At 34.5% G+C, this 19,761-nt stretch overlaps 2 protein-coding genes across 3 annotated transcripts; one reads left to right on the forward strand and one right to left on the reverse strand.

Moving 5' to 3' along the window:
* The first annotated feature begins 7,081 nt into the window (after positions 1-7,081).
* On the forward strand, positions 7,082-8,910 carry LOC113728752 (cytokinin riboside 5'-monophosphate phosphoribohydrolase LOG1-like). Of its 2 annotated transcripts, none has more exons than XM_072081441.1 (7): positions 7,082-7,448; positions 7,578-7,675; positions 7,772-7,802; positions 7,990-8,089; positions 8,199-8,269; positions 8,410-8,553; positions 8,742-8,910. In XM_072081441.1, the coding sequence occupies exons 1-7, from the start codon at positions 7,299-7,301 to the stop codon at positions 8,841-8,843; spliced, it is 696 nt and encodes a 231-aa protein (XP_071937542.1). In that variant the 5' UTR covers positions 7,082-7,298; the 3' UTR covers positions 8,844-8,910. The 2 variants fall into 2 exon arrangements, with proteins under 2 accessions (XP_071937542.1, XP_027108917.2); XM_027253116.2 differs by having other exon boundaries at positions 7,084-7,436.
* Positions 8,911-11,328: 2,418 nt separating this feature from the next.
* On the reverse strand, positions 11,329-16,473 carry LOC113732264 (uncharacterized). Its single transcript, XM_027257946.2, has 3 exons — positions 16,098-16,473; positions 14,769-15,127; positions 11,329-13,969 (listed from the first exon to the last, which is right to left on the reverse strand). The coding sequence occupies exons 1-3, from the start codon at positions 16,342-16,344 to the stop codon at positions 11,669-11,671; spliced, it is 2,907 nt and encodes a 968-aa protein (XP_027113747.1). The 5' UTR covers positions 16,345-16,473; the 3' UTR covers positions 11,329-11,668.
* Positions 16,474-19,761: the final 3,288 nt, after the last annotated feature.

Raw genomic sequence — 19,761 nt, forward strand, 5'->3', positions numbered from 1 at the left:
AAGTTTTCCAGAGCATAACGTCAAAGCATAAGTACACCACATGGAACCAATGTGTTATTGTCCTATGATGCAATGCAGTCCATAAATTTCGTTTAAAGTTTTGTCTTCCACCAATTTATAATGGTTCTTTTTTTTTCAGTAGAGGAGAGGGTAGATTTAAGTAGTAGGGAGCGGTTCTTTTCAAATTTTTCACCAATAAAATGGTTCTTTTAATTTTAATATTTTATCTTTCACTTTTAATTCCTGAAACCTCAATCCTAGTCAATAGACCAAGGTCTTCTCGCCCCACTAATGTAATGGTTCATTAAGACTTTTGGCAAGGAATACAAACTTGAAGTCAACAACTATTTTCTTTGTAGTATAAAGTTTAGAAAATCCATTTTTTTCCTCAAAATTTGACAAGCACAAGTTTGGGAAGCTTTCCTAATCCAAATCAAAAACAGGGAAGAAACCTAGTGTGACACTCATAATTCTCCTCTACTATAACTACACCCCTGTACGAAAACTATTATTCTCATTATTTTCCATTGGTTGCAAAATTCTTGATTGAAGTTGTCAATGGAGTAGGCCTATCAATGGGCGGATCCGGGCCGGAATTCATTATTCCGGACCCGGACCCGGCAACTATTCTTCTCATTATTTTCCATTGGTTGCAAAATTCTTGATTGAAGTTGTCAATGGAGCGTACTGTTCAAGGAAGAAGTTGGGGATATATATAGAAGATTGAGGGAATAAACGTGAAAAAAAAAAAAGAAATGTAATTGGTAAAAAAAAATTTGCCTTTACAAAAACTTTTCATATCTGCATAATGGAAGTCTCTTCCTAAATTACAAAATAAAACATCATTTACTTATCAAAAAGATTATTTTGATGTGGTTTTTTTTTTTTTTTTTTGGCTTGAACATCCACATATAAAGTGATACATTAGTCTCAAAATACCCAATTATGCGTAACATTGCTCATCCAACAAAAAATGTAATTGAACTTGTATCTAAATTCTCTCTTTCTTCTTGTAACATAATTAATATTCTAGGACAATTCATGATCCCACAAATCCAACAGATAGAGAAAGCGGCTAATCAAGATTTTCCTTTGGGAATGATAATTGAATGGTCCAATCAAGTTTCGTACCTTATAATGCAAGAGTAGTTTCAAGTTTCAAGATAAACATGGACTTGAGTTGGTCCTTGGACATAGTACTTCATTATGGATTGATCTATATCATTGAAACACACTTGTTGTCTGCCTAGAGGGACAAAGTTGTTAATATGTTGACCCCTACCACTTTATTTTTTTTCCCTTTCTTTTTCACTACATCTTCTCATGGATCGAATGTAAAAGTGATGAAAATGACTTTTTACTTTTAGCAACAATAATTGCCAATCCATCGCAATATCCACAATCTAGCTAATTTCATCAGAAGATTTCTTACACTAACCTACCTTTTTTTTTTTTGGCCCTCCCCTCCCTTTTCGTCATACCCATGATACATTCAAGTGGTGGTGATGAATCTTCTGAATTACAGCCATGAAGGATATTGTACGTATGAAATTCAATTTTAGTTCTATCTTTTCCATGTAGATGTTGCATCTTCAACTTGTATTACTGAATTACAACCAACAAGGATTTTGAACGTAGCTAGTAACTTTGCTTTTAACCCTTAATAAAAATCTTAATCTTCAACTCTAAACAACTTTTTGTGAATACATTTTATTTTCAACTTGTATCGTTTTATTCTCTTAATATCGGTAATCAATAACAGTATAACATCACCGATGGGCCTTTATTTTTATTTTTTTTTCAAGAGGAGTTAAGGTTATATGTTTCCTCTCTTTGTTCTACTTGTTGATTGGTGAAAATCAGTTTGTAGGGGTCCATCCAAACCCATTAGAGTCTTGGTAGTTTTTTCGGGAAAAAAATAAAGAAAATAAAGATACAAATAAAACACTACCTGTCTGTTTCAATCCCATGCAAGGAAATTTCAGGGAAGTTACACAAGTGGGATAAAGAGGCGTTATATATATATATATATATAACTAAATAAAGGACACAAGGAGCTAATACTCAAGAAAATCATATTCATTACCTTGTGGATAGGAATATTAAAGCTGACGAATTTTCCAACCATCATTAATATTCTCAAGGTACTTGTTACCAATATCTAGGTAAATTGAACTTATAAAAGCAGTATTTGGAGAGGTCAAAGCTATTAATCTTGTAGTCCAACAACGTTACAAATGGAACATCTTTTCCAAAATGATTAATATTATTGACTAAGTAAGTATTTGTCACAAAATATGAGCTTGCAGCTGTAATTTATTTTCCAGTACACTGTCATGTCTCTTTTAGGATCCAGTGGCAGCTTGCTTGTCCAGTTACTACTATATGCCAATGAAGGTACTATGAATCTAATTGGTCCATCAATTGTCATTTCTGTTGTAAGATCTATTGGCTCTTGCTCCATTTATTAAATGAAGAAAATTCAAATCATAAGAATATGTGTGCGGACATACCTTAGGCTGCATTTGGATTGGACTATTTTTCAAAGACTAGTTTTTTAAATATAATGCTACATTAATGCATAAATAAAAATATCTCATCCATACAATATATTAAAAATAACTCACAAATATACAAAAAAAAATTAAAAATATATGAATTTTACAATATTTTCTACCTATCACCACCACCCTCACCCACCACTGCCTTCCTCTTCTTTTCTCCTCTCCCTCCTCTTCCCTCTTCCTTCTCCCTCTCCTTCCCTCTTCCTCCTTCCTCTCTTTCGTCCTCCCCTCTTCCCCTTCCCTTTTTCTCTTTCTCTCCCCTTTCCTGTCACCCCTCACCCCTTCCCCTCCCTCCCCACCCAATCTAGTCTCGACTAGATTACAATGGGGAAGAAATGAGGGGAGGGGTCGGATTGAGTGAGAGGAGAAGGAAGGGGCAGGGGGTGGCGGGAAAGGGAGGGGAAGAGAAAGAGGCAAGGGGAAGAGGGGAGAAGGAAAAGGGAGGAGAAAGGAGAAGGGAGAGGGTGGTGGCTGTGGTAGGTGGGAGTGGTGGTGGTTGTGAGTATTAGTATTAATTTTTAAAAAGTACTATAATTTTTTTTTAATTTTAAAAGGTACCTCAAAATATATTCGAAGAATCCCTCCAAAAAACACCATAAAAAATATCTATAGTAAAAGTTTTTCATATACACTGTTATAATAAAATATTTCAAAAATACTTTCAAAAACAACTAATCCAAATGGAGTCTTAGTTTTGGGTAGTTGAATTGCTTATATTTATGTATGTGTAACTTGATACCAGCTAGTGAATCAGTTCTATTGTAGTGATTGTAATGTACATTTTACTACTTGAGGATAAATTTTAACTTACCAAAAGAAAAGGTGTGACTTGATTATGCAAATGCCAATTTATAACAAGTGTGTACTTACATCTTATAAAATCTCATAGATTGTGCACTTTTACATTGTACACTCGTACAACAAATTCCTCATATACTTTTAAGGAACTAATTTCTCAAGTTCTTTTGCATGTAAGTCATCAATATTTTCAAATTTTTATCACATTTTCGAAAGAGAAATCCAACGAAAGAAAATTTGGTTACTGCCACTTTACCTCGCTCGTAGTATACAATCTAGTTCCTAGGCATAGAGGCAAGCGAATTTATTGTATCCATTGATTTCATGACATCCCTATTTCCACAAAATATAAATAAATACACACACACATGCAAGGTTGGCTTAGAACAACCAACAACAATCGAGTGCTTTTTTTTTTCTTTTAATTCTTCATAGTATAGGCATTGTGAAAAAAACGGTCACAATTAATTGGAACAGCGTGTAATTAGCTTTTTTTTTTTTTAAATCACTTCGTAATAGAAGGGACAAGACTGCCTAAAATTGCAGCAATTGCCGAACATGGTTGATGGCCCAAATGAAATCAAGTTGATATTGGATGGATGGAATTGATTGTGGGCACATAGTTTTTTTTTTTTTTTTTTTGAGTATAACAATTAGGTATGGTTCTCCATGCTATTGTTCTACTAATATCTACATAGCATACATTTATTGTTTGAGTTTGAGTACGTGTTTTTGTTGTATTAGTAGACACATTGTATGGTAAATTTGAGATTGATAATTACAGAAGCCTCAATCCCTACTAGGGTATGCATTTTCCATAGCAATTTAAGATTAGAAATACTTTTCTAGAGGATAAATGAATTTATTGTTCATTCATTTGGAAGGAAAATTTGTAATTTCGCATATCATGAAGAATGAATAAAATGCACTTGGACTATCTTTTCCTTCTTAACAGAAGTGGCAGTCCAGCTTTAGAGGATTACATATCAATTTGCTCCACTTTTTGAATACCTCAACCAGGGAGAAAGAAATAAAAGAACCCGCCTGAAGTTAGATTATTTCTACAAGATTTAGGGATTTTAGGTGATAGGGTGCGAATTGCTATTAAATTTATGAATATTTTCCCTTGATTTTGGCCAAATATTGCATCATTGGATGGATTCTACTTATATTTGACAACTGGTGCTAATTTTAAAAATATGGCAAGAAAAAGAGTGAAAACCGATTTAACGGAGATTCTTAACCTATTCCGTGTGAGCGCAGTCAGTTTTACTGTCAAGTCCAGGAGATTCGGAATTTGCATGCGAGTGTAGGTTTTCTAATTCGAAACAAACCTAAGCAGACGTTGGCTAAAAAGATTCCTGTTTTTGTAATAGAGTTCTTTTTAGGAAACAAAGATAATATCGTTTATAGTTTCCTTTTCCACTTACGAATTTACTTTATTATTGATAGCTTAAAAGTAGGAAAAAAGATTGGTTTTTAGAGACGGCTGGTCTTTCGCTTGACTAGTACTTCAGAAGGAGAAAACAATTGGGTCGTGACTCTTTGCTTTGAAAAGAGAACGACAGCCGCTTGGCTTTTCTCTTGGAATTTACTTTTCTTTAGTTTTCTTCTTTTGTCAAACGTTTATGCAATTTTCTTTAATGAAATTTTGCGAATTGTTTACAATAGAAGGCAACTAATTTTTTTATTCTAGTCAAAGGGAAACGAAGGATTTGATTCAGGTACAACTGTGAGATCTAAATATTTTTATTAGTTTCTTTTATTTGTAGTATTTATATGTTTTCTGATTTAATTCTTATGGTTGTTTTATTATTTGAATATCAGGGTTCAATATTTAATTCAATCTAACAAACTAATGTCAGTTAGGATAGTTAAATCCGTAATTGTTTAATTATTTTAAATTAGTGGCGACTAGCATGATTGGTTTCATGTCAGAGAAACATATGATTTAATTTAAATAAACCCTGATAGTATGTTTATTGATTAGAATAGGGTTTTTTCTAGTTTCTAATGTAATTAAAAAAAAATAAATTTTACGGGTGTACTTAGGATTGTTTTTTGAGAAAAGTAGTTAATGGGTATACCTTAACTATCGAAATAGTAAGAAAAAACTAGTTGTTATTGCGTGTTTGACAACTATAACCTGTTTATTAACGAATACATGAAATAATTCTTGCATCGATGAGCAGTTGTATGAACTACCTCCCAAGTTATTTCCTGGCTAGAACTTGCGTATTTATTGATTTAATTTTAATTCGCTTCTATTTGCCAATTCTTATTTAAGTTGTTTGTTTAGTTTAATTTCAATTTTCAAACTCCCTCAGTTAATTTTCACTTGAAAAGAAATGAATTTCCCCTAATTCCTAAGGAAACGACTTTACTCACCCTTGTACGCAAATTTATATTTTTATTAATTACACAGACTCGATACCTGTCATTAGGCTTTTGCTCATATTTTCTCTTATGGACAGAATTTCCACTTCTTACTTATTCACTTCTACTTGAACAATTCAACTACCCTATTCTTCATTGAGATTGTCAAAATTTTGGGTTCTAGCATTTGGTCATGCACTTTTCCGAAACTTCTTTTCACTTTCCACATTCTCATAAGTTGTAGAAAACCTCATTAAAACCATTCCAATGGAATTGTTTTCTCTGCTACAATCCAAAATAGATGAGAAAAGTTCTTAGAAGAGCTCGGTTGTAAACTTTTGGTTTTTGCAAGAGTTTCACATTCCTGGTCAATCCCTATACTAGTGTATTATTTTGATGACATTGTCACAATAAATTAAGATACTAAGACAAATTATCCATTCCCAAAATCATCGTCTAACTATGTCTTTACTTCCATGTTATCTTGCATACTATGAACATTATTTTTTAAAGGTACAAAGATATTTGGATAATCTAGCTACTAGATCGTTGGAGTGTTTGAACCAATTATAGGATTATTGTAATACTCCAATGGCACCGTAAATTATCCAATACTTTCAGCTGAAACCGATGTGTAATAATCACTATAAACTGCTTACTACATTAATGGTATACCTTGATTTAAAAATGGGGATGAACCTCCTCTTCACCTAATTTTCTCTTACCAAAAAAAAAAAAAGAAAGAAATTTGATTCCATTTGTTCAACTAAGTTTTGATACCCTAATGTTAAATTAGAATCTCTCCAAAATCATCAAACCTTAAATCTTAAATACATAACTCGAATTCTCTCACCTCAAGAAACACGTTCAAATATTCATATCAACTAAATTAACCAACCATATTATTTGGCTTGGAAAGCCTTCTAGAGCACTGAATATGGACGGACTACATGTTCATACAAATGTACATACGTACTATACTACTAGGAGTGTGGGAAGAGGGAGAGAGGGAGAGAGACAGACAGACAGACAAAGAGAAGACAAGTAACTGATAAAAGCAAAGTAATTAGTGAGATGGACATAAAGGGGAAGAGAATAGATATGGGCTTCTCTCTAGATTTCAACAAATTATTTCCAAAATAATTATCTTCATGTGTGTGTGCTCGTTGGTATGTGACTATGTGCTTGTGTGAGAGAAATATTTACAAGAAAGAGATGGAAGAAGAGACGACGTCCATAAATATTTTTATATATATGTGAAGAAAAAGAAAATGAAAAGTGGAGATGGATGGTGAAAGATAATAGGTGATGGGCTAGTGGCCTTCACACCTGTTGGGCTCTCCTCCAACACTATAGGGTACTTGCTTTTAGAGACAAAAGGGTGTGTTGAGAATAAAGAAAGCGTTAGTATCAAAGGAAGCTGCGTTTTCTTCCGCATCTCTTCTGCATCTCTCATAAGCATTTAACTTATCATTCATCTTTTTCCCAGCTCACTCTCTGTTGCTTTCTTTCGTTTCCTTTCCTTTATCTGCCTTTAAATAATTATTATTGGAAGAGAGAATGAAAGGAGATGAAGGGACATCGTCAGCAAATGAGGCTGTAAAGAAAAAGTTCAATAGAATCTGTGTTTTTTGTGGTAGTAGAGCAGGTTACAAATCATCTTTCAGTGATGCAGCTCTTCAGCTTGGAAAAGAACTGGTAATGTTCAAAGTACGATGAGATAGCTAATATGAACTGATCATAAGAATAAAGCATTTTCTTACCTGCTTAAATTAACTGGCTTGTGTACATATGTGGTGTTACTTGTTGCATGGTTTTATGATGACCTTTCATTTTCAGGTAAACAGAAAGATTGATCTTGTTTATGGTGGAGGAAGTGTAGGCTTGATGGGATTAGTCTCAAAAACAGTATATGAAGGAGGTTGTCATGTTCTCGGGTATGTCTTTCAAAATGATGATTGATCATTTTCTTGCTACATAGGTTTTGATCAAATGCCATTTCAATCATTTCTTTTCTCTTTTTGTCTTTATAGAATAATTCCTAGAGCTCTACTGCCGCATGAGGTACTTTCTTGATTTCATTCATTGTTGTCATTCTGAAACTTCATAGATGGACTGCTATATTCATCAACAGTAACAGTTATTATGCAAAACAGTGATGTTTGCCTGTGATAAATAGCATTTGTCCTTTTACACATTGAGCCGAGCTAGCTCGGCAAAGGGTTTCTAATGTGGAATATGCTAATTGCAGATATCAGGGAAAACGTATGGAGAGCTAAAAATAGTTGCAGACATGCACCAAAGAAAATCAGAAATGGAAAAGCATGCTGATGCTTTCATTGCACTTCCAGGTTCGTTTCCTTAGGAATAAAACACCCTTTTCCTCACTTTTTTTTTCTGCTGAATACAGAAATACTATGTACCCTCATCATTCTCAACTTTTGTTTCACAATTGTTTAGGAGGTTATGGAACCATGGAAGAATTCTTGGAGATGATTACTTGGGCTCAGTTGGGAATTCATGAAAAGCCAGTGAGATCATTTTCTTTATGTCATAGAATATTGGTATTGATTTTGAGCAGTTTGTTCTCCAAATCTAGAAAAAGGGTTTTCTATTTTGCTTCCTGTATTCCTCACCCAAATGATCAAAAAAGGAAAGATGGTTTGGACAGGTGGGGTTGTTAAATGTTGATGGCTACTATGATGGCTTGCTTGCATTGTTTGACAAGGGTGTGGAGGAAGGTTTCATAGCAGATTCAGCAAGACATATAATGGCTTTAGCTGACACAGCAGAGGAGTTGATGAAGAAAATGGAGGTATTTTATATGAATCACAGTTAAATAAAAACAATAATATATCTACATTAAGTACAAGAATATCCTGTTGTATATGATGTTGGTTGATAAATTATTGGAGAGCTATGACCAGTAAGATTTGCAGAAAAAAGTAGGGAACCATTTTGTTATTAGCTTTGCTTTGATTGATTTGCCTATTCTTTTTGCAGGAGTATGCACCAATCCATGAGAGGGTTGCACCAAGACAAAGTTGGGAAGTGGACCAATTATTAGAGTCTACTACACAAGTGGGGGAATCCCTAACCTCTTAGATCTCTATCAAGACATCTGTATATACTGATGATATTTCTGAAAAATATGATTTTATGTTCTGGTCTAGTTCCATTTAATCATATAAAAGACAAGGACAGCAAAGTTTTAACTAAGACTATATATCATCTCTCTCTCTGAACTCTTAAGTGGCGCCCAAATCAAAGATCCCATTTCTTAATCTCTCATTTGAATAATCGCCATAGTAGTTCAATACCAGTGGAAACTGGAAAATAATACTTATTTTATTGTGTTTATCTTTCTCTCTTTCTTTTTTTTTTTTTTGTTTTTTTTTTTTGCTCTCTCCCTACCTGCCATTATGGTTGGTTATTGACCATGTCAAAAGAGTATATATATCATGCTTGTTAGGGACAATGTGAACTGCTGAAAAGTGACACAAAAAGATGTCTTCTTGTTCATGTATGATATAATTGTACATGGGATGGGGTCCAACGGTTGTCAAAAGTATATATATATATATACCCAATATTTGATGGTATCACCAAATTGAGGTCTCAATTAATTTGAGTTCATAATTTTTATTTTTTTTTTTATCAAAATGTGTACTCACAAACCTTGACATAATTAGTGCAAAATTGTACTACTTCAACCTTGAATAATTATGGTTGCCTAACCATTTGAGACGATTAGACACCTCAACTGTTGATGTCCTATCATATATACAAGTTACTAATTTTTAAGGGCCTCAAGGGGACCAATGGAACAATAGTGGGGGGAATGGTGGCTAAGTGCCTCAATTTTGTTTTCATGGTGGTGGGGTGCACTGATTTTTGTAGATTCTGATGTGTGGAAAAAGGAGGCTTTTGGGATTTTTGGATTGATTCAGGGAGCCTTCTCTATAATTGACATATTTTGTAACTTAGTGCCCCCTTTTTAACTGTTGTTTTAGATGCCAGGGCTTGGAACAGTAGTGTAAATTAATTGGCAGCGCAGCCAGGTGTTGTTTGTTAACATTAAGAACTTTTATAGCAGATATGAAGATGAAGGAAGGAAACAGGACAAAGGAACAGTTCTAAAATGCCCAGTGGTTTAATCTCATTAAATTCTGAAACAGTCATTTTGTCTTTTATCTTTTTGTCTTTAAAACGTTGCTCCGTCTGTACATGGACAGTAAGCAAGAATTGAAGTAAAACAAGTTTTTTCCTAAGGGCCAAAAAGAATGGATGGATGCTTCGTCACCCCCAAGAGACAGGAAGACTTGCTCAGTCTACACTTCCAAAATCTTTTGTTTTAGGAACAGTTCAGTTTGTTAGTATTCAAATTTTGTCTTCAATACTTCAAAAAAAATTATTATTTCTTCCGTTCCATTTTGATAATCCTGTTTCCTTTTTCGTCTGTCCCAAATTATAGTCCACTTTTTCTTCGTTCTTTTTAATTTTTCTAAAATACTCTCATTCAATGTAGGTTGTTATTAATATAAACTACTTTATTTAATATAGATTGTTATTGAATATAACCTACCCCATTTAATGTAAAATGAGGATTTGATTCTTTCTTGACCATCAATTCAAATTCTCATAAACCATCAATTCAAGTTTCCATGAATAATTAATATAAAGTTGTACTCTATTTAATGTAAGGGTATTTTAGAAAAAATAACAATCTAAATTTGTTTTTCCAACTTTTTCTTAAATTGTGTGGAAAAAAAATTAGGACTATCAAAATGGAACAGAGGGAGTACGAGTTTTGTGACACATTTTTTCTTTATTAAGCTGAAGATGCAATTCGTTCATTAGTAGCTTCACCTTATTTGGCAAGTACTAGTGAGTAGTGACAAGAAGAACAATCACTATAATACTACTACAAGTTCCAAAAACAAATTATTCCATCGTGAGAATTGTCTTCTTTATTAAACTGCTTTTAGTAATTATTGCAACTGTACAAGAGAATGAACAGAGCTGGGGATTTGTCAAAGTCTGTGCCTTAACCAGTCACAGCTCCCCAACGATGCTGGATCACAGCATAAACCATAATAATAATAATGTCTCTCATTTGTGAAAACTGCAAAATGTGGACAATGTGATAAGGTTTGACTTCCAAAGAGTTAATATGGTAAAAACAACAGCAACTTTATTTTTCCAATGCAAGTGGAAAGTGACCTTTCACTTGCGCATTCCCCCCAAATGACAGCAGCTTGGCTACTAATATTACAACCCATAATATCTAAACTTATTTCAAGTGTCTTCTGAGCTTTAGTTAGTTGGGGTCGGAGGTTGATATTACAGCATCATAAAAATTCTTCTATACAACCACGATTATTTATTTATTTTTAAGTAAAATTATTCAAACTAATTACACATTGACCAGTTTTGCATTCGCTGTCATTAGAAGGACCATCGTTTTCAATGCAAGAATCAAGATCTCTGAGTTGACGACCCCAAAGATATGGTGAGCATTATTAATACTACAGCAGTCAAATAAAAGGATCATGAAGAAACAAGCCAGTGCAAACCGAAAAGCAAGTGGTAAACTCTAATTACCTGCTGCAGACCAAGATAGTGTTGTCCGCTTCAAGCCAGGAGGATCCATATATTGATCATCAAACTCGTGTTCATATTTAACCAACCTTAAGTAAATAAGTTACGCTTTACATCCTGACAATGAAAGTTGGCAACATAAACAAGCTAATGCCCAATTGGACAATGCTCCTGCGGCAGAATGAAGCTCATACAGGCAGATGATGAGGAAATTCAGCCAAAGTTGCAAATACTGAGCTTACCATATAACTACCATATAAGAAATCTATGTTCAGGACTGGTACCCATAGAGCATATGCACAAACGCTTTGTATCCAAAGAGAGCAGTCTCAGATGAGACTTGCAACCATTTCATGATGATTGCAGGTATTACGGTAATCATCATGTCCACTTTCTTCGTCTGAACTGACAACTATATCATAAATGCCCAAGTCCACCAAAAGACTTCTGCTAGTTACCGGATCTATTGTTTCACAATCGTCCCTGTAAAGGTTATCCATTTCCTTTGCTGTGTCCAGGTCACCACCACCTTTACCAATAGAGTTTGCACCAAAACTGAATTCTGACAGATCGCTCAGAAGAGCTTCGAGAGGGGGCTGGGTACTGCAATTTTCATGAGCAGCAAATTGCACATCTAAGATGGGTAATTTAAAATCAACTAAAGAACCAGTTCTGGAAACATTTTGCAGCATATATTTTTCAGGCCCTTCAGCAGCAATACCATGTGCACCACCAGCAGCAATCCTTTCTTTGTGAGAACCTCCACTTGTATGGCATCCAAAGTACTTTTCCAAAACATCCTTGCTTTCATCTGAGTCAATGCCAGTTTTCTCAATAGTTTGGCAAACATCACTTTGTACAGAGTTCTTATCTCTGTCAGCAGACAGACTGATGCATCTCTCCAAGAGACTGCTGGTAGTATCCTCTTTGGAGAAATGGTTTTGCACATCGGCTCCTAAAGAGTGGACATTCTTCTTTGTAGGTGATGAAACTGTGCTTGGTTGCCCTTGATTAGTCTCCTTTATAGTCTCACAAACATCAGTTTCCACAGACCCTTTGGCTTGATCAGCTGTTGAACTCAATGAACTGAAGGTAGTGCTTTCTTGCAAAGATTGATCTTGAACATGAGCTCCTCCAGAGTGGGCATCACCAGGTAGAATGTTGTTTGGAACTCCACGCCCAGTAAGCAGAACAGCATTAGAGATTGATAATAGATCAGATGCTGACTTGTTTCCAAAGAAATCAGATGAGTCTGAAGTAACCTCAGAAACTCCAATTTCAGCATCACAAAAGGGTACTTCACTGTTATCTTCACTCTTCTTACTAGCGAAACTAGAAGCCTCAGTAGTAGGAGGCTGGGCACACACTGAATCCTCTTCGCCGCCATTTTCCTCAGAAGTGAATTCAGGGGCAGTAACCGTTAATATTTGGGTATACTTCGGAGGCTCTTCACTGACTGTTATACAGGTAGCAGCTTCATGAGCGTTGCTTGGAAGAATCTGAAGATTTTCCATTTGCCCCCTTTTGCTAATTATCTCAGTATCAGAAGCAACCATAGAAGTTTGTTCACATCTAGAAGGATGATCACTGGCCGAAGATAAGAATGTTGAAAGTGCTGCAGCCAAGATATCATCGATTTTCCTTCTTTCCCCAGATGAATCCTTCAATGGCTTTAACACTTCATCATCTTCATTATTTTCATTGACAGATTCCAGTACATCATCATCCTGCTCATCATCACCGCAAGAAAATTCGGGGACAGTGACCACAAGACTTGGAAGGAAACGTGGGGAATTCACTGAGTTAGCAAAGCCATCAGATGGATTCGCAAAAGCAACAGAAGGTATTTCCTTTCTTTCCAACTCTGGTCCCCTAAAAGGCTGACAGTCACTCCCACCATTATGGAATGAGCTGGAATTTGATTCACATGAAAATGATGGAGCACAAATCCTAGTGCCAGTTGGAAATCCAGAATCATGAGAGTTCTTGGTAAGTGATTCTAGCTGTTGCTCAACCTGTTGAATCCTCAACTCCATGCTGTTTATGGGCTTAAGCATGTTTTCTTCAAACCTCAAACAAACTTCTTCGATTCTGCTCACTCGAGACACAAGCTGCTCCAGAACTTTCTCAATACGACTGCACGGAGACTCATTTTTCACAACAGGATCAAAAGATTCATCTTCTTTTACAGTCTGATTAGGAAGCACAGATTTAACTGATTCTGCATTAGACCCACCCACATCTTGCAATTTTATGTACTGCTGATCAGCACAGAACTTTTGACCTTGGTAAAAGTAAGCTGGATTTTCATTTACATCAATTGATTTTGGTAAGTTTTCCACTTTACTGGCCTTTCCCAATTTGTCAGAAGGCTGTTCACCTTGAGTTGGACTTACACAAGATTTAGACATCTGAAGTAATGTTGGGACAAACATGGCCATTAAAGAACTTCCAGTTGCACCATTTACTTGAGGAGCCAGACTTTCTGAATCAGTTGAATCAACCAGCTCAGCATAAATGTACACTTCATCAATGTACACAACACCTTTATTCTGAAGTGACAGTAAACGAATGATAAGAGATGTGCAAGGGTCCGAGTCACTGATTTCTACTGTAGCCTCATAATAATCCTGAAAGACAATAACAAAGAGAGGCCATCTATGTCAACTGAAAAGCTCACATGCCAGTACAAAAACATCACAGACATGCATCAACTTCACAACCTTAATCATGCAATGACAATTTATACAATGTTGATACAGTATTTTCCTTAACCACACAATGACATTTTATACATATTGATAAAGTAAGGATACAGTTTTGGATTACTTCCAAATAATCATGGCATTAAAAAAATTAACTATACCAGTGAAAGGAAGGTTAAAGCAATATCAGAAATAATTGGACACTCGTGCCTCCTGTCAATCAGCTGTCCCAATTTTTAACCAAAACTAAATTACCAGGTCAGTATCATATAGGAAAAAGCTTTTATAATTCGTATATTTCAGCAAGTACTGTAAGACTCGAGCATTTTCACTTTTGCATTAAATCAAAGAAACCAGAGTCGTATTTTCCCTCTACTCTTATTGTCTTTGTTGGCAGAGTAAATCCATGTGAATCTTTTGGCAGTAGGACGGCCTTTCAAATATATCATTGAGTAATAAAGTACACACCTAGAACAGAAAAAGAAGCAGTTGCAGGTGGACTTTTAATACTTGTATAGCTTTTATTTGAGTAACAGTTAATTATTATGTTTCACCAGATAACAATTAACTGTTACTTTCCAGCCTCCCCTGGGAGGCTAAAACACTAGCAAAATCTACAAACAGTCAATTCAATCTGAAAAAAACTGCAAAATGAAAATCAAGAAGAGATGCAAATAATAGGTCATTTTGAACATAATTTGAAAAAAAAAAAAAAAAATTATACCTGAATGTGCCTCTCTGTGTTGGAAATTGTCTCATTTGACAAAGATCCTGTTCCATTCTCAAGTGTGGGAGAGGAAACAACTTTAACCTCCACCCAATCATCGTCAGAAGGGGCATTATGTTCTCCACCAGAAGATTTCTCTTCAGGTAATCCTACGGCAGCATGTTTCACACATTCTTTAGAAAGTTCTTCAACATTGACTGCTTGGAGTACTTGTTCATCTCTTTCAGCAATGCTACAGCGAACAGTACAGAGGTACTCATTCCCACTATTCTTAGATTGTGCACAATACACTTCATATACACGAGCAGTACTTCGAACATAAATTTGCCGAATATTGTACTTCTGCAACAAATGTACTGCACATCCAAGATTGTCAAGGATCAAAACATTTTTAGATAAACCTAATTTATCTTTCACCTAGAAAAACACATGACATGCAACAGCTATAGAATGACAGTATGATACAATATAAATTTATGACGTGATTTTTATTAGATAATTGGTAAAATCCCTTTTTATCCCTGTCCATCAATTTGGCTCATAATTCTTTGCAGTTCTTGTTTGCAACAAAAGAAACACCATCCCTGAGCTTGACATACAACAAGATTAAACACACCAAGCCTAAAAATAAAATGTCACACAACAGCACCTCCTACACAACCAAATAAACATTAAACAAAGAAGAATAAGAACCTTAACACATATTTGAAGGCCTTTAATTCTCATAGTACTCGTTACTTGATATTCTTCTCTACCCTAATCCAACAATTGATTACCAAATGAAGCCATTTACAAAAAGTTTTTAACTAAACCATAGCAACTGCTATACGATAAAATCCAACTTTGTAGTAATACACGTGGAAATGTAAAACCATAAAATGAAAGCAAGCAATGAGTATCAAAAATACTTAAAAATTAACTTCCCATTAAGAACGGATTTCCTCAAAAGGTATTACTTTCATGGAGCTAATCTGCACGTGCGCACGTGCAATATACTGTGTGTTCAGCAATTTAGTATAATGCATTTTCCAGAACACTGATCAACATCCTAATAATTAAGAGAAGAACACATACAAATAATCATAGACATATCCAAAATTGCCTACCACTGATTTGTGATTACTTAATATTCTCCCAAATCAAACTTAAAAAAAAAAAAAAATCCTTCAAAAACCCTAATAATTGCAATACAAAAATGTAGAAATGAACCGGACAATCAAATTAAGACCATCCTCACCAATTCTACCAATTTTAAAAATTCACTCCAGAAAAAAAAAATTGAATCTCATAAACAAACGTAAAAACCGAAATTCATAATTCACTCACGCTTAATTTCGCAGGGGCCAGAATCCGGTGCGGGAGGGTTTAGGATAAGCGGAGGCAACTTCCGAGGGGAATCGGACTCGGGTTGTTCCGGAGAATCGTGGGACGAATCGAAGGTGACGGAGCTTTCTAGAGACCCGGAAGCGATTGCCCATGTTGTTTCGGCGCTCCATGGCCCATTATCGTTATTACTGCTGTCACTAATGCTACTGCTGCTGCTGCTGTGAAGAATCTCAGTAGTGGTTTCCATGGCTGTGGGTGTTTGTTTGTTTGATCTTTCTTTTCTGTGATGGAAATTTGGGCTTTTATTCTGATTTTTTGTATGTTTATTATGCTCTAAGCTTTCATCTACTTCCTCCTTTCATTCTGCTTTTTATTATTATTAATTCTTTTTTGGTCCTTTTCCTTTTGGTGGGAGTAAAAGGTCTAAAGATGCTAATTTTCATTTACCATGGAAAGTCTGGTAATTTGGGCTCATGGTGACAATTTTCCATGGAGATTTTACTCTCCTGCTCTAGTTTCATCCCCACGTCACTTAACAAATATGAATAAATAATATGAGATAAATATAATAATTATAAATTAGTCTTAATTAGAATAAATTTAAGAGTGGGTTTGATAGTTCTATTTAATGCTAAAAATTAATTCATTTAAAATTTTTTGAATTCAGCATGTTTGATAATAAAAATGTCTTACCACTTCATATATTAAGCTACTACTTAATTTGTGTACGAAATTTTAAGGAAAATTTTTCAGTGAATTTTCTAAATTGACTATAAAAAATACTTCACTTTTCACACATGTAACATATTTTCCGTACAAGTTCTAACACAAAACGCACATTTATTCTCTTTTTGTTCGACGCACAAATACGTATGCCCACGTACAAATACACACACTTAATAACTAAGCTATCTCTAAATTGTTTCATTATTTTCTCTCTCTCTCTCATATACTTCTCTTTCTCTCCAAATACACAAATAAAGGTAATTATTTTTAAAGATAAAAACATATTATTTGTTCAATATTTTAATTAAATATTGTAATTTAATCAGTTATCAAACATATATAATTTAATCAATTCGGCGACATAATACCTTCAGCACTTAATTTTTAGATTTCAAACTTCAGTTATATCAAACTGTCCCTAGATCTCCATAATTGCAATTATATTCAGTTTTTGTATGTTATTATTATACATGCTACTAGCTTTGGGTAAACTTTGCTCCTGCCTTGTTTATTGACTAATAGTTTAGTAGTAAATTGTGGCCTATGAGAAGACCAGTTTGCAAGTTGTGCCATGATTTACTGCTGTTAAATTGGATATAAAGCTTTAAAGTAGTAGCATCACAAGTGTAGTTTTCCCAGTTTAGAGGAGTTTCTTATTAGTAATGGTTTTTTGGGGTTAATTAGACACATCATTAAACATGTTATTCTTGGGATTAAATACATCACCATTTAAAAAGAAAAATTAAAAATGGGCACCAGTAAGAGGAATGGGGCTGATTTGGGGGAGTTGTGTGAAAATAGGTGTCCCTTGGCTGCTACAAACCTGCTCTATTGTCATTCTTAATTATGAGGTAATTGATTTTTTTTTCCAACGTAATTATTGATAGAGGTATAAACGAGTTAAGTCGAATTGTTATTGAGATAATCAAGCAAACACACAAATAACTGCCTCAACCTCAAATTTTGGGGCCTAATAAACAACTAGGGTAAGTCCATTATTGCAAGTTAATATAGTGAGGTTAAGTTAATAGGTTGCCTAACCTCCCCGATCTAGCTTAAACATGCTAATTTCCATTAGAAAGAAAAAATATATATATATGCGGTCCATTCTGAAACACTAGACATGAGATTAACTTCACTCTATGAGACTAACCTATAATTATAACTTTTACCCAAAAAAAAAAATGCAGTTAATTTAAACGCCTTCATGACATTTTTATCTTGTAGATATTTGTTTGAATGTAATGCCTCTCTTCCGTATTGGTGGTGGTATGGGGGATACTTTTTAGGGTAAAAAATTTGAATGACGTCCAAACTATATAATTGATCGATGAACTTGTAAAACAAATACTCTTCACCCTATTGATTAAAGATAATTTCAGAAATCTCTCATGAGATTTATGGTAATGCCACTTCGCACCTTTCAAGTTTTAGAAATATTACTCAACTCCCATATCAGTGAGATGGGACCATTAATAGCTATCATAGCACACGAACTGACAAAATATCTTCATTGCTTTAATAATTTTTAGGCAAAATATTATGTAAAAGTAAATTTTTAAGCAAAATATTATGTAAAAGTAAATTTTTAAGCAAAACATGTAAATCTCATATTATACATAATCAATTTGATAGAAAATTCAATGTAAAACAACACAAAATGGTAGAACTAGTAAAAAATATATATCTTTCTCGTTAATTGATTATTATAAGAATATTTTAATGATACAAGGGTTAGATGTTACAAAATGTATGATTTTAGAAAAGGTTAGTGATATTTTTGAAACTTTTGGGATGCCAAGTAATATCAACATAAATCTTGGGGAGGTTTCTAAAATTATCTCTAACCAAAAGGGTGAGGAATATACCTTTTTACAATTTCGAGAGGCAAAAATATGCACTTAATAGTTGTAGAGCTAAAAGTCAACTAACTCATTAATTTGAGGGTCATCCTGATATTTTACCCTGCTTTTTATAAACATATGAATGTAAAATCTGAAAATTAGTGGGCTTTACTTAATGTGTTGATCAATTGCCAACAAATTAGAGAAGACCCAAGTGAATGTTTATTGTTATCAATGTATAATCTAAATATTTGTTTGCTTTTGTTTTTCGGCAGAAAAATGTTCGGATAGGATCGTCTTTGATCACCACTATAGATTAGGGTTAGTGGGCTTTACTTAATGTGTTGATCAGTTGCTACGTTGCTTACAAGGAATTGGACAGCAAGATTTGAACACGCTACCTTTTTATGATAAAGTAGTCAAGTCTTACCAATCGGGTCAACTTCCAAATCAAAAAATTATCCATGCATACCAGTTGAGCCAACTTCTAGCAGAAAATGGTTCATCCTTACCAGTTGAGCTAACTTGTCTCGACTTTGCTTTGTCCGTTAATCAGTTGCCACCTACTAAGAGAGTTGCAAGAGAGTGTTTATTGTCTGATCGTTGGTATAAAACTTGAGATCTCTTCCAATGTCATATTTTTTTGGCCGAGAGAAAGCACTGATTCAAGATAACTGAGAATTAGTTCGTATATAATGTGAGAACTGGATTAAATTCTCCCAAACTCGAGCAGGACCCAAAAAAATCCCCTGTGACCCTATCGGGTCAACCCCTAATATAGTTTAGAATAGGATTAGGAATAGAAGTAGGTATAGATTATGACAATAGACCCAAAAAAAAAAAAAAAAAAAGACGGGAAACGCCTGGTAACTGTTTTCATTGTTCCAAAACACCTGACTCTTAGCATAAGGAGCATTAGGCATTCTCAACTAAACGTTCCGGCATAGCTGCACTCAATCTGATTAAACCAAACTCTAGCCAAATAGTCCAATGAAACCAAGAAATTCCCAAATGCAGAATAACCTTGTTCGCTCCCAAAACAAAGATGAGCAATTAATACCATTCTTATGTAACTTACAAGAACTTCCAAGAAC

The sequence above is a fragment of the Coffea arabica genome, chromosome 2e (assembly GCF_036785885.1).
Source record: "Coffea arabica cultivar ET-39 chromosome 2e, Coffea Arabica ET-39 HiFi, whole genome shotgun sequence".
NCBI classification, from domain to species: domain Eukaryota; kingdom Viridiplantae; phylum Streptophyta; class Magnoliopsida; order Gentianales; family Rubiaceae; genus Coffea; species Coffea arabica.

Bases quoted from the DNA above. Each gene is read 5' to 3' on its own strand.
- LOC113728752 (XM_072081441.1), top strand. From the start codon at position 7,299: ATGAAAGGAGATGAAGGGACATCGTCAGCAAATGAGGCTGTAAAGAAA. The intron at 7,449-7,577 runs GTACGATGAGAT...TTTCATTTTCAG, and splicing joins AAGAACTGGTAATGTTCAAA to GTAAACAGAAAGATTGATCT. The intron at 7,676-7,771 runs GTATGTCTTTCA...TTGTCTTTATAG, and splicing joins GGAGGTTGTCATGTTCTCGG to AATAATTCCTAGAGCTCTAC.
- LOC113732264 (XM_027257946.2), bottom strand. From the start codon at position 16,344: ATGGAAACCACTACTGAGATTCTTCACAGCAGCAGCAGCAGTAGCATT. The intron at 15,128-16,097 runs GTGAGTGAATTA...TTGGATGTGCAG, and splicing joins TGGCCCCTGCGAAATTAAGC to TACATTTGTTGCAGAAGTAC. The intron at 13,970-14,768 runs GTATAATTTTTT...ATTGTCTTTCAG, and splicing joins ACACAGAGAGGCACATTCAG to GATTATTATGAGGCTACAGT.